The 13,760-nt window shown below is 36.9% G+C and overlaps 1 protein-coding gene across 1 annotated transcript in view; it reads right to left on the bottom strand.

The window, feature by feature from the left end:
- The window catches only part of MYO16 (myosin XVI), a 746,727-nt gene that overhangs the window by 602,147 nt on the left and 130,820 nt on the right, over positions 1 to 13,760 (bottom strand). Inside the window, 1 exon segment of the mRNA XM_043997806.1 lies at positions 13,413 to 13,556. Coding sequence (XP_043853741.1) covers positions 13,413 to 13,556 — 144 coding nt within the window.

Genomic DNA, 13,760 nt, shown 5'->3' with positions numbered 1-13,760 from the left:
AAAACATAACTTATTCTCATGATTTACAAGTGGATCTCTTGTGATATTGCTTACTATGAAGCAGTTCAGAGTGAGCATAACCTTATCACATCAGAACAGATAGATTAAATTGAGAGTTTGAGTCTACAGAGCCATTCCACAAGGCACACACAGTAGATAGAGAGCTAGGCCTGGAGTCAGAAAGACTTGAGTTCAAATCTTGCCACAGACCACTGTGTGACCATAGGGAATATCTGTCTGCTTTGGTTTCCTCAGGTATAAAGTGGGGATAATAATAGCACCTACTTCCTTTGCAAAGATCAAATGATATCATATTTGAAGAGTGCTTACTACAGTTCCTGGCATATAATAGGGGCTTAGTAAATGCTTATGCCCTCTTTCCCAATCAGCCAGCCACACTCTTTCCTGTGGATTATTGTTTATAATTTATTAATATTGTTTGAATCTAACTTCATGTATCTAGACCCCAAATGCTTACTACTATAGAGGGCTGGCTGACTTCAGAGATGCTCCAGGGAAGCCAGATGGTTGTAAGGAATGCTTAAATCCCACTCTGTGCTTATTTTGGGTCTCCTTAGGTTTTGTTTTGGGGCCATCCAAACTATGTGTTTTAATTCACTTTGCTATTTGTTGTTGGCCTTCTGTGTGAGGTCAATCAAGCAAATTTCCTTATATCCTTACCTGACTCTATATAATGTAACCTCACATAGACTTAGGAAGGGAGCTACTTCTCTCTGACTCTCCCTCTGTATATCTCTCTGTGTCTCTGTCTGTCTCTCTCTTCCAGTGTGTGTTTGTGTGTCTCTCTTTTTCTCTGTCTCTGTCTAAGTTCTCTCTCTCTGGTCTCTTCCAACTACCTGATAAATTTCTTTCTAAAAGTTTTTCAGATTTGGGGGTTTGTTTGCATGAATGATATTCCCTAACACCCACTTCTAAAGAATATCAAATGTTATTTGGTAAAAACAAATGATGCCATACTTTGTTATATTATCATATTTCTGTGACTAGAAAAATGTCTGGTTTATCTCTGTGTCATCCATAACAACTAGGAAAATGCACTTCATGCAGTAGGTGCTCAATGTTTGCTAAATGAATGAAACAGAATTACATCATAGAAAACTGTAGAAAGGGCTCTTAGTCCAACTTCATACGTGATGCATGATCCTAGGAAGACAGACAGTCTTAGTGACAAAGATCAAGGGTGATATTTTGATGGAGGAATGCGATTTGTAATATAGTAAAGAAGGAATCCAAGGCCAAAGCTCAGTCTTTGGATCAGTTTCAGGAATGGATAAGTTGAATCCTTTGATAGCTGAGGCTTTCAGAATGACCCACAATATAGGAGAGATTCTTTACAGTCATATATATAAATTTCACACATGTGTATTTGTGTGTATAATATTCTCTCTCTCTTGCTCACTCCACACACAAACACACACACAAACACACACACACATATATGGATGTAAAGACACACATGGATACATATGAACTATATATATCACATCTGTGGATACAAACACATATATACAGGTGTATATATACACATATATACATACACACGTATATAATCTATATACACACATAGTAGCATAGCATAGTAAAAGTACATTCAAATAAGGGTCAGAGTATTTGGGTTAGATTTTGCTTCTGAAATTTATTGGCTAAATCACTTAATATCACTAAGCCTCAGTCTTTCCATCTGCAAAATGAAGTTAACACTATCTCTGATGCCTATTTTACAAAGTTGTTATGAGGCTCAAATAAGTGTGTAATATTGGTAAAGCAGTATGATAATTTTATGGAAAATTTTTTTAAATTGTTACTGGTCCTAGATGTTAAAATCAAATTGAAGGAATTTTTAATATCCTGAATCTTTAATTGTTCAATTTCTCATGCTGACAAATAGGAGTCTGCCAATTTACAAAGATATGAATTCAAATGCTTTGCTTTCTACGAATTATTTTTTGACTTGATTGCTAAAACTTCCCAAATGAAGGATATTTGAATGAGTAAGTTTTTATTTTATCTAAGAACTGTATGATTTTACCAGTGGGTATAAAATTGGTGGGTATTTAGCACAAGAGTAGTACCATCTGCTAGAGTAATTCATTTGGCAAAAAGACTGCCGGTGTTTATAGTATCTAACTCCTACTCCAGGCAACTGTGATTTAAAGACAACACCAAACCTCTAATAGTGTAAATCTCATAAAGTTAGCATGCCACAAAATATACTTGTTCTTATGATAGACTCATATTAAATCTACTGACCAGATTATACAATGAAACTCTTACAGATGCAATCAGTAATTCCAATGAGACTTTAGGAAAGGACATTCTCTGAACAATGTAAGACAAGATGGGATACATAGATCATGAGACTGCCTGTTAGATTTACCTAAATCAAGTTATTTTATATAGTCTGTATCTCTCAGCAGCAAGCCTCCCTTGGGACTTTGTTGAGAAAAAAATGAAGAACAATATCTACGAAATTGGAGTTTCAAAAGTGACTTATTGTTTTGCTAGATTTATACACAATAAAGTTAAGACTGTGGAAGATTCCTTGAGATAGCTGTGAAAGATACACTGTGAAAGATGCTGCTATTTCAAGGCCTAAAGAAGACAGCTTCTCAGTGGCCACAAAATTAAATCCAAATCCTGGCCATTCATTCCAAGCAAAGGTATTGCCTTTCACAAGAAACACTATGCAATAGATGGTGAACATAAATCCAACCTCACTACTGGAGGAGATGCTCTATTAAACATGAGGTAATAGCATCAATTTCATATATAAAGGAGAATGCAATCTTATTTCAATTGTAATATGCTACCTAAATATGAAGTTTAAAAAAGGTTATTCTGACTGTTTTCTTGCTCTGAGTGCATGTAATGATGTGTAATACATTTCTGAAACTTATATGGGAAGTGTATAACATTGGTGTAATACTTTTTCTGTGAAAATGGTATCAACATCACATTTTGTTTTTATTTTAATGAAGCATTAACACTATTCAAAAACATGGATGATACTATCCAAATTAGATATTTGATTAAATGAACTGTTCAAATGAAATATTCTGTCCCAATCAAGTCACATGAATGGTATCATGCTATTTCTGGGTACCACGTTTTTAGAAAGGATGAACTGGAGAGCATCTTAAAGAATGGCCTTGAAATCATGCCATAAGAAAAACTAAAGAAAATATAAATATTTAGCCAGGAGAAGGCATGGCAGGGTCATTAATAACTAACTTTATGTGGAATGAGGATTATTTTTTTTTTCCTCTTTGGTCCCAGAGAAGAGAACTACAAAGAATATTGAATGATGTAGTAGCAGATTTCAACACCATAGAAGGAAGAATTTCTTGACATTTAGAGGTATCCACATGTATAATGAGCTGTCTTAGCAGATTGATTTTACTAGCTCAGGAAGACCCAGTTTCAAATCCTTTCTTTGATGTTAGCTTTATGGCCAAATGAAAGTCACTTAACCTTTCTGAGACAGTTTCCTCATCTTTAAAATAGAGATTGTAATAATTATAACACCTTTCCTCACAGGAATAGTGTGATATTTCCATGGGATAATGTATAGAAAGGACTCTACAAAAATTTAAGATATATATATATATATATATATATATATATATATATATATATATATATATATATATATATATATATATATAAATGAAGGTAATCATTATTATTTATCAGGTTTTACTAACACATTCTTAGACAAATAAATATATCTTTGATAACAAATTGTTAGGCCTTCAGGTGATTCAAAACATGATATTGATTAATTCAAATCAACAAAAAATCATTGAGTACTTACTCTGTGCTATTAAGTATACAAGCACATAATAGAGCTAATATATGATTTTTAATTGAATTTAATTGAAGATATGGTGCTGAATTTTAAAAAGTTTGTGACTTAGAACACTAATAATGCCAACCAGAGGCAATCTCTCCTTCTAAACATACATAGCATTTTGGACCTATCTCATATCATAGTTCTAAATGTGCACACCTTTCCTTATGAGATTGTAATCTCTTTGAGATCAGAAACTATTTTAATTATCTTTTTATGACTTAAGATGCCTAGAGCCAAGTCTTTATGCTAACATTTAATAAGTCTCATCAAATAAACATACATAGATTACATAGACTTGCTGCGGGTCACACCGCTAGTAAGTGAAATTTTTTTCTCTGATAAAAAGGCAGAAGGATAAGCTTCTCAGAATGCATAGCTTAGATTGATCCCTCCCCCAATGAATTCAGTGAATATGGTATTTTTACTTCTTCAATCTTTTGTGGGGGGTGTAATTAGTTTACATTCTGCAATAATGGATAATTAATTTATAATAATGAATAATAATAACTATTTATATTAATGGATAATACATTTCCTGTGCTAGATTCTTACATTAATTGTATTTTTTTAGAGGAAAACTAAGAAAACATTAGAACCTTGGGGTTGTATGTTTAGTGCACACTTGGAAGAAACAGTATCAAGCTGATGCCATGGACATCTCAATCCCATGCATCTGATTAAATCTGACTCAGTTTCCTCCAATATGTTCAAAGGCCTGCACCATTCATAGGTAAAGAGATTTCAGATAAAACTCAAGTAGACACTGAAGAGCAAAAAACCCTAACAATAGCAACCCTTAAAGAGAATAGAGAGCCCAGGGGAAACATCCAGGAGATAAATTTAGAATTTTAAATTACACAGAAGCACCAAAGAAGTCACATGGCTTCTGGATCTATTCATTCTTTTTCTTTGATCCCCAACACATTCTAAGAATTTTCCTTCATTCTTCATTACTTCATAGACTCAACTCCTAAATAAGCTAATGGGGAAAAAATAGGAAGGAAAGTGCAAATAGGTTGAGCAAAGAAAGGAAAAGATCACTTGGCTAAAAGAAATCCTTGGATTTCTAATAAATGGTAATATGGTGGCAAGGGCAGCAAAAAATGGTGCAGTAGGTAGAGTGTTATGTCTGGAGTTTGACATCAGATACTTACTAGCTATGTGACCCTAGGAAGTAACTTAACACTGTTTGTCTCAGTTCCTCATGTCTAAAATGAGGTGGAGAAGGAAATGGCAAGCCACTCTAGTATCTTTGCCTAGAATATCCCAAATGAAGTCATAAAGAATCAGATGTGATTGAAATGTCTGAACATGTACAGAATACCATAGAAGAGTATAATTCTAGTGTAGTTTAAATATATTTCCAGTTCATATTTCCCTCCTGATCTACCAATCTACACCTTGACTAACGCTAACCTGTTCTTTGTCTGTTTCTTTGCATTTGATTTTTCCTTTGTCTCTTCTAAGGCCAAGAGGGATGAAATTTTCCTAAACAAATGCTTTCACATTCTCAGTAGATAAAGCTCACTAGCCAACACAACGACTACTGAAATGACAATGAAGAGAAGTTAAGATGAATTTTGGTGAACTCATTGAAGGCACAACTGGACAGGCTTTCACTGGGGAATAAGATACTATCCAGCATGAGACTGAATTTTGTCCTTAGAGAATGAGTTCTTGCAATTAACCAATTGGCTACCACTGTAAATTGGGCGGGTTTTTTTTTTTTTGGGGGGGGTGCATTAATTTTATGAGAGTAGCTAGGTGGCACAGTAGATAGAGTGTTAAACCTAAAGTCAGGAAGATTCATCTTTCTGAGTTCAAATCTGGCCTCAGAAACTTAACTAGATACATGACTCTGGACAAGTCACTTAACCACTTTTACCCTAGGTCCTCATTTGTAAAGTGAACTGGAGCAGGAAATGGCTAACTATTCAAGTATTTTTGCCATGAAAACCAAAAATGGGATTAGGAAGAGTTGGATACAACTGAAAAATAACTGAATGACAACAAAAAAAACAATTTATTGGATTCTGTGATGTTTAAAATCTAATGTGGGCAGCCTTAACTGACACACAATGTAGAGGGAGAATTAGCTAAGGTTTACTTACAAATTCAGCAACAGTTTAGGCTTTTAAGCAGTTGGTAAAGTATATTAGGGGTTAGCAAAGAGAGAAAAAGAAAGGCACCTTCACATAGCTACCTTCCTCTTTCTTCAGCCACCACAAGCTCCTTTCTGAACCAAATAGCTAGTTTCCCCGTTCATTTGAGTGGAAGCTTCCTGCGGGACCAGAAGAGGGGCAATCCCCACACATAGCTCCAAGCTAATTGGCTGGTAGCATTGATTGACATGGCTTACAGGTGGTTTTGGCAGGGCCAGGATGGCAGAGAGAAGCCAGCAAGTTGCCTGGGCTCTCCTTTGGTTCTCTCAAAAAGAATATTAAATTAAGCTTCTAAAGGGATTCTGAAACTACAGAACCTACAAAAAGACAGAGAGACACAATCTTCCCACCTGAGATAATTTAGAAGACTTCAGGAAAGGTCAGTTTCACTCAGGCAAAAGGAAGGGGTGGTGCACCTCAGAGAAGCACAGTGTGGAGGGGGTCGGGGCAAGTCAGCAGGAAGCTCTAGGCTACAGCCAAGCAACTGAGGCCCCTTGATCCTGACTCAGCAAGCTGGTGGCACAAGAGGTCAGTGGTGTGATCCACCAACACCAGCTGAGAGGGCAGCCTGCCAAATAGAGGGCTACCCACAGGACAGGTAAAACCAAGCCTGGCAGTCCCAGCATGCCAGAGCAAGTGCAGGGAGCAAGCACAGGGAGCAAGCCCAGGGTGGTGAGCAATCCACAAACCACAGAGGCCTCAGATTAGAAATCCAGTGACACAATCCCTATCACCGAGCACAAGAAGCTTGAAACAGTGACCCTGGGGCCCCAGGAACAGATCTCAACCTTAAAAAAAAAATAAGATGCAATATGAGTAAAAAAGAAAAAAAGAGTTCTTACCATTGAGAGCTTCTGTGTTGAAAGGGAAGAGCTAAACACAAACTCAGATGAGGACAATACTCTCAAATTGCCTACATGTGAAGCCTCAAGAGGGAAGATGAATTGGTCTCAAGACCAAAAGCCTTATTGAAAGAGCTCAAAAAGGATTTTAAAAATCAATTGAGAGAGGTAGAAGAAAAAATTGGGAGAGAAATGAAAGCAATATAAGAAAATTATGAAAAAAGAATTAACAGTTTGGAAAAGGAAGCACAAAGATTGACTGAAGAAAACAATTCCTTAAAAATTCAATTGGGGGGGGGGGGCAGAGCCAAGATGGCAGAGAGGAAGCAGCAAGCTGCCTGAGCTTTCCTTCTGTTCCCTCAAAAAGAACATTAAATCAAGCCTCTGGACAGATTCTGAAACTACAGAACTTGCAAAGAGACAGAAAGACACAGTCTTCCAACCAGAGATAATTTAGAAGACTTCAGGAAAGGTCGGTCTGACTCCAGCAAAAGGGAGGCACAGCACAGGGTGACAGCTCAGTCCCGAGGGGATTGGGGCAAGTCAGCAGGAAGCTGTGGGCTACAGCCAAGCAACTGAGGCCCCTGGATCCTGGCTCAAAAATCTGGTGGCCCAGCAGGACAGTGGGAAAACCCACCCGCACCAGCTGAGAGAGCAAGTTGCCAGCTGGAGGGCCATGAACAGGATAGGCGCAACTAGGCCCATTGACCCCAGGGCACTCAGACAGGAAGTGCAGGGCAGGGGAACTCCACACACCATAAAGGCCTTAGTGTAAAAAGCCAGGGTGACACAGCACCTATACCCCACAACAAGAAGCTCAAAACAGGGACCCTGGTGCCCCCAGAGCAGACCTCAATTTAAAATAAATAAATAAATAAGCTGCAATAATGAGTAAGAAGCAAAAAAGAGCCCTCTCCATTGAGAGCTTCTGTATCAACAGGGAAGAGGCAAACACAAACACAGATGATGACAATAGCCTCAAATTGACTACATGTGAAGCCTCAAGAGGGAAGGTGAATTGGACTCATGAAGAGCTGGAAGAGCTCAAAAAGGATTTTAAAAATCAATTGAGAGAGGTAGAAGAAAAAATGGGGAGAGAAATGAAAGCAAAACAAGAAAACTATGAAAAAAGAATCAGCAGTTTGGAAAAAGAAGCACAAAGATTGACTGAAGAAAACAATTCCTTAAAAAATTCATCTGGCCAAATGGAAAAAAAGGTGCAGAATCTCATTGAAGAAAACAATGCCTTAAAAATTAAAATTGGACAGTTGGAAGATAAGGAATACATGAGACACCAGGAATCAGTCAAGCAGAATCAAAAGAATGAAAAAATAGAAGAAAATGTGAAATACCTCATCTGAAAGACAACTGACCTGGAAAACAGATCCAGGAGAGACAATTTGAGAATCATTGGACTGCCTGAAAGCCATAATCAGAAAAAGAGCCTTGACACCATATTCCAGGAAATTATCAAGGAGAGCTGCCCTGATATTATAGAATCAGAGGATAAAATCATCATTGAAAGAATCCACCAATCACCTCCTGAAAGAGACCCCAAAAGGAAAACTTGGCCAACTGGCATCTGGTAACTCAGAATGAAGACAATTAATGGTTTTTTTTTGGTTTTGTTTTGTTTTGTGTTGTTGTTGTTGTTGTTTTTAGTGAGGCAATTGGGGTTAAGTGACTTGCCGAGGGTCACACAGCTAGTAAGTGTTAAGTGTCTGAGGCCGGATTTGAACTCAGGTACTCCTGACTCCAGGGCCGGTGCTCTATCCACTGCACCACCTCGCTGCCCCTGCCACCTAGCTGCCCTGGTAATTAATGTCTTAAATGGTAAGTTCCCATCATCCAAGTCTCATATGAATTTAATTGAGGATAATCCTGACCGCAAAAAATGTGAATTTGCTTTGACTCAGAATATATGATACAATATGCAGTAATTCCAAATAATAACTTTTTAAAGTTTATTAAAAATAATACTTCTGGAATTAACACTTGCCATGGTAATCAATTTACCAAGGAAATACTATATATAATTTGATCAAATAATAAGTTGGAAAAACAAACAATTTAGAATATGGGAAAATAATACTTCCAGACTTGATATTGTATTATGAAATCAAGACTATCTTTCATTGGTTCAAAAATAGAGAGATAGATGAATAGAACAAAGTACACATGGGAAAATAAAGGACAATGAAATTCAAACTGGCTTAAAATGCAATCTAAAAAGATTAAAAAACTCTATTAAAATAAACTCATACTATTAATTTGAAAATATAGATACAATGGCATAAAAAAGAAAACCTTATGTAACATTTGAACTCACATTATCATTCATTATTACACAATTTCCATAAATGTATTACTAATCTGGTGTTGGTACTGGTTTTACATGGGAGAAATGGATCCCAGAGGCCTTCTCTTCAATTTTGATGGCAGTTGGAGCTGTCAGCAATACCTCTAAAGGACCCTCCCAAACTGGCTGGGTCCCACTGGTCGGAGAAAAATTTTTTATATATGCACTGTCTCCTGGTTTCAAATCAAGTAAGGAGAAGTCCAAGAGGCCAGTCTGTCCTGTTGCTCCTGCCCCCTGGAGTTTACGTAGCTTGGCTTGTAATTCCAGTATATAGGAAGCAACAGAGGTATCTCCCCCCACCAATGATGTATATACTGTGGAAAAAGGTGTTGCTTGGATAGGGGGATGGCCAAAGAGCATCTCGAAAGGTGATATATGTAGTTCTCCTTTTGGCCTGATGTTCTACCCTTGTTCAAAAAGGAGCTCCTGGTGGCAGAAGAAGGAGGAGGGTAGCCATGTTTCCCTGTTTGTTCAAGTGGAAGCTTCATGCGGGACCCAAAGAGGGGTGGTCCCCCCACACAACTCCAAGCTAATTGGCTGGTAGCACTGATTGACATGACTTACACACAGTTCTATGAGTAGAGGCAACTTCTGTATACCAGGCAACTTCCTAGATGCAAGTCGCATGCTTATCATCCGGGCGTGGCACCCTGGTTCTCACAATGTCTTTCTCAGCAGGGGGTGACACCCTGGTTCTCACAATTCTCTAAACCCCATAAAATCTTAAATATTAATTGCAAATACTATTTCCTCATGCTGTACTTTTGCTAGTCCTTGAAATTGGACTCTCCCCACCCCGCCCCAGGCAATGAGGGTTAAGTGACTTGCCCAGGGTCATACAGCTAGTAAGTGCAAAGTGTCATAGGCCAGATTTTAACTCAGGTCCTCCTGAATCCAGGGCCTGTGCTTTATCCACTGTACCACCTAGCTTCCCCTGGTTCTTGACATTTTTTTAGGATATTGATACCTCATTCCTGATACCACAGAAAGAGCAAATTTCTACCCATCTGGGAGAGTAGGGAGGGAGCATCAGTTGGGCACTTTCTAAGTGACTGCAGAATAGGCATTCTATGAATATTGTTCACTAGTTGTCAGTCCCAGTTTGTAATAAAGGTTGATATTTATTTTTTATTAAAATAAATTTATCCTTCAATAGTTATCTCAAATTCAAGACTCCCTTGAATAACTCCCTATCTTTTCTCCTAAATATACCCTCTCTAGTAACTTCTTTCTTTCTGGAGGTGGTTGTCACCATCCTAATGGTCACCAAGGCTCATGACCAAGGTATATATCTCAATTCTTTATTCTCCCTTATACTCTGCATTCCAGGGGCAGCTAGGTGGCACAGTGGATAAAGCACTGGCCCTGGATTCAGGAGGCCCTGATTTCAAATCCAGCCTCAGACATTTGACACTTATTAGCTGTGTGACCCTGGGCAAGTCACTTAACCCTCACTGCCCCACCAAATATATATATATATATATATATATATATATATATATATATATATATGAGGACAGCTAGGTGGCACAGTAGATAAAGCAAAGCCCTGCATTCAGGACATGAGTTCAAATGCGGCCTCTGAAACTTGACACTTACTAGCTCTGTCACCTTGGTCAAGTCACTTAACCCTCATTGCCCCACTAAACAAAACAAAACATTCTGCATTCCAATTAGTTCTTAAAACTCATTAATGTTATTTCCACATTATCTCCCCTATTTGTCCCCATTTCTCAACTTATATGGCCACCACACTGTCATACAAGCTCCTCTGTTAGGTTTTCAATACCCTTCATAATCTGTATCCAACTTATCTTTCCAAACTAATTGCTCATTACATCCCTTCATATACTCATTTGCCAAGTCCAAGTCACCTGCTTGCTCTTCCCCATTCATGGCAAGCTATACCATCCAGGCTTCCATGCTTTGGCACAGCCTACTTTCCATGCCTAGAATGTTCTCCCTCCTTACCTTCACCTTCTGGGATCTGAAAGTATCTTCAAGCCTCATTTCCATTTTCATATACCATGAGGGACCATTCTTGATGCCCACAGTTGTTGGTTCCCCCTCCCCAATTTTATTACTTTTATTTTGTATACATTCATATGTATGTATGTATGTGTATATATATATATATATATATATATATATATAATGAATACATGTGTATACATGACACATAATTATGCTGTTTTCCTCCAGTAGAATATAAATTCCTTGAGAGCCAGTGTGTGTGTGTATATCTTTGTATCACCAGCATCAAGCATAGTGTCTGACACATAACAGGCACTTATCAAATTTTTTTGAGTGGACTAGAATTGTATTAATAAGGCACAAGGAAATTATGTACTTTTCAACTGTTTATATAGAATATTAGTGTCATCAGGAATATAACACAAAGCTTTAGGCTAGATATTATTAAAAGGTGATTTGCTCTTGGTCAGGAGCATTGTCAGAGCATAAGGCACCAGATTGCATTCTCTCAGGAGTTTTGGATTATTTGAGGATATAGGTATTTCAGAGGAAACACAAACAAAATATAACTGCTATGAATTTTAAAAATCAATCTTATGAAGCTAATGAAAAATTCATAGGCAAATGCTTTTCAGGAGGATATGCTAATTCCAGTCCATTATTCTGAAACCACATATGTAATTACAAATAGACTTAACCAAATTAAATGTTACAGTGACTTTTTTTGTTTTATTCAACAAACACCCCTTAGGTGATTTAAATGCATAAATATACTTAAAATTATTTCAAAAGAATTAAGGGCCTTCCTGCAGAATATATTGCAAGTAAGCTAAAAACAAAAACAACAACAACAACAACAAAAAACAGCTCTGTATAATCACAGACTAGAAAGAATTTAAAGGAATCTTAACCTCTTCCCAAACCCCTCACATTTAGGGAAGACCTAACTACTGGAAGCCATTTTTAAAGCTATCCAAAGATAGTGATTTCACATCACCATTTTGTAGCAAATTCATGCTATTCTTCAATTCTATTGTCTATAGGACAGTTTTCTCTCCTACTTCATGTGACAGCATTTTATAAATTGGAAAACATTGGAATGACTCTTCCTAACTATAAAATCTTTAATTATTTTCTTATTTCTTTCTTCCTGGTTTATAACAGCAACTTCTCTTTTCTCCAACTGTATACAAAAGAATATTTTAGAGGATATATATTTCCCCTTTTACCAAACAAATATACATGCATATATACACATGCTCATATATTACATATGTACATATGCACATAAATACATGAATGTACATGTGTGTATATACATATATATACAAACATATTAATATAATATAAATTCCTAAGGGATGTTAAGAGAAAGTAAGTCAAAAGAAAATCTATGGCAAGTTCCAGAGAATTCCTATGTTTTAGACTAGTTTTCATTTCTATGGTGCTTTTGTCAAACCATCATAAAGGAGAGGAAGATCCCCTTTATCCCTCCTCCTACATTACTGCTTCTTTCCCAGAACTCTTTTATATGTATTCTAATGCCTTACTAAAAATAAACCAAGCCAAAACACCCACAACCCAACATTAGAAATATAAAGATACTCAGATGAAAGGCCTAAGTCTCAGAAACAAAAAGCCTAATAAAGGAAAAGGAAAATAATCTTCAATTGCAACATGATTTTTCCTCACATGCCTGTCTTTCTGTCATTGTAGGCTTTCATTTTCATGCAGCTGAAATTAGCTCAAACATTCTGAAATAATTTCTCTTTTTATTATGCTCAGGGACACTTTATTTGACATAATGAAGACCTATGAAGTTAACATAAGTTCTTTTCTTCCCCTCATTCTCTCAGTTAAGTTATAAAAAAGAATGTGATAGGGAAAAGGAAAAAAAAAGTACATTATTTGACTTCCTAGTTGGATCCAATTTGCTGGTTATATGGTCACTTCACTCTCCAGGAATGGTTATCTGACATCACATTTAAATATTTCAATTTATGTCTATGTGCAAGCAGAGACTTCAGCTCTCTAATTATATTTGTTTTGGGCAAGGTATCAAGACAGTTAAACTAACCAGATTGCGTATATTTATTGAAATGATGTAGTGAATATTTTTAATGACTTCATTGGTTATGGATGTAAACTTGTTCATATTATCTAATATTTCAAATAGGAACAGAAGAAATCATTTTACTTACTAAAAGCAGTAGTAGAACAATATCTGGGTGATCACATGCACAGGCAATGTGCATTGGTGTCCAAAAGTCTTCATCCTGATGATTTACATTCACTCCTTGTTCGATTAGAATTTCTGCAGTGAAGGCATTATCATAGCGAGCACACTGGGATTGAGAGAGAAAAAATAACTTGTAAAATGTGAAAAGATGATTATAGAGCATTTTTTCAAATATACAAGACTCAAAGAAACTCCGGTTACAAATCCCCAGAAACTGAGAAGGAATACAATTTCTTCATAGGCTTCCCAAAGAGGGAGGTGGTGCATGTGGCATCTTCAAAGGGATGCTGAGACTGTGAAAAGTGGAGAC

The sequence above is a fragment of the Dromiciops gliroides genome, chromosome 3 (assembly GCF_019393635.1).
Source record: "Dromiciops gliroides isolate mDroGli1 chromosome 3, mDroGli1.pri, whole genome shotgun sequence".
Classification (NCBI taxonomy): Eukaryota; Metazoa; Chordata; class Mammalia; order Microbiotheria; family Microbiotheriidae; genus Dromiciops; species Dromiciops gliroides.
The sequence above is the reverse complement of the archived record's forward strand: the minus strand, read 5'-3'. Positions and strand labels throughout refer to the sequence as shown.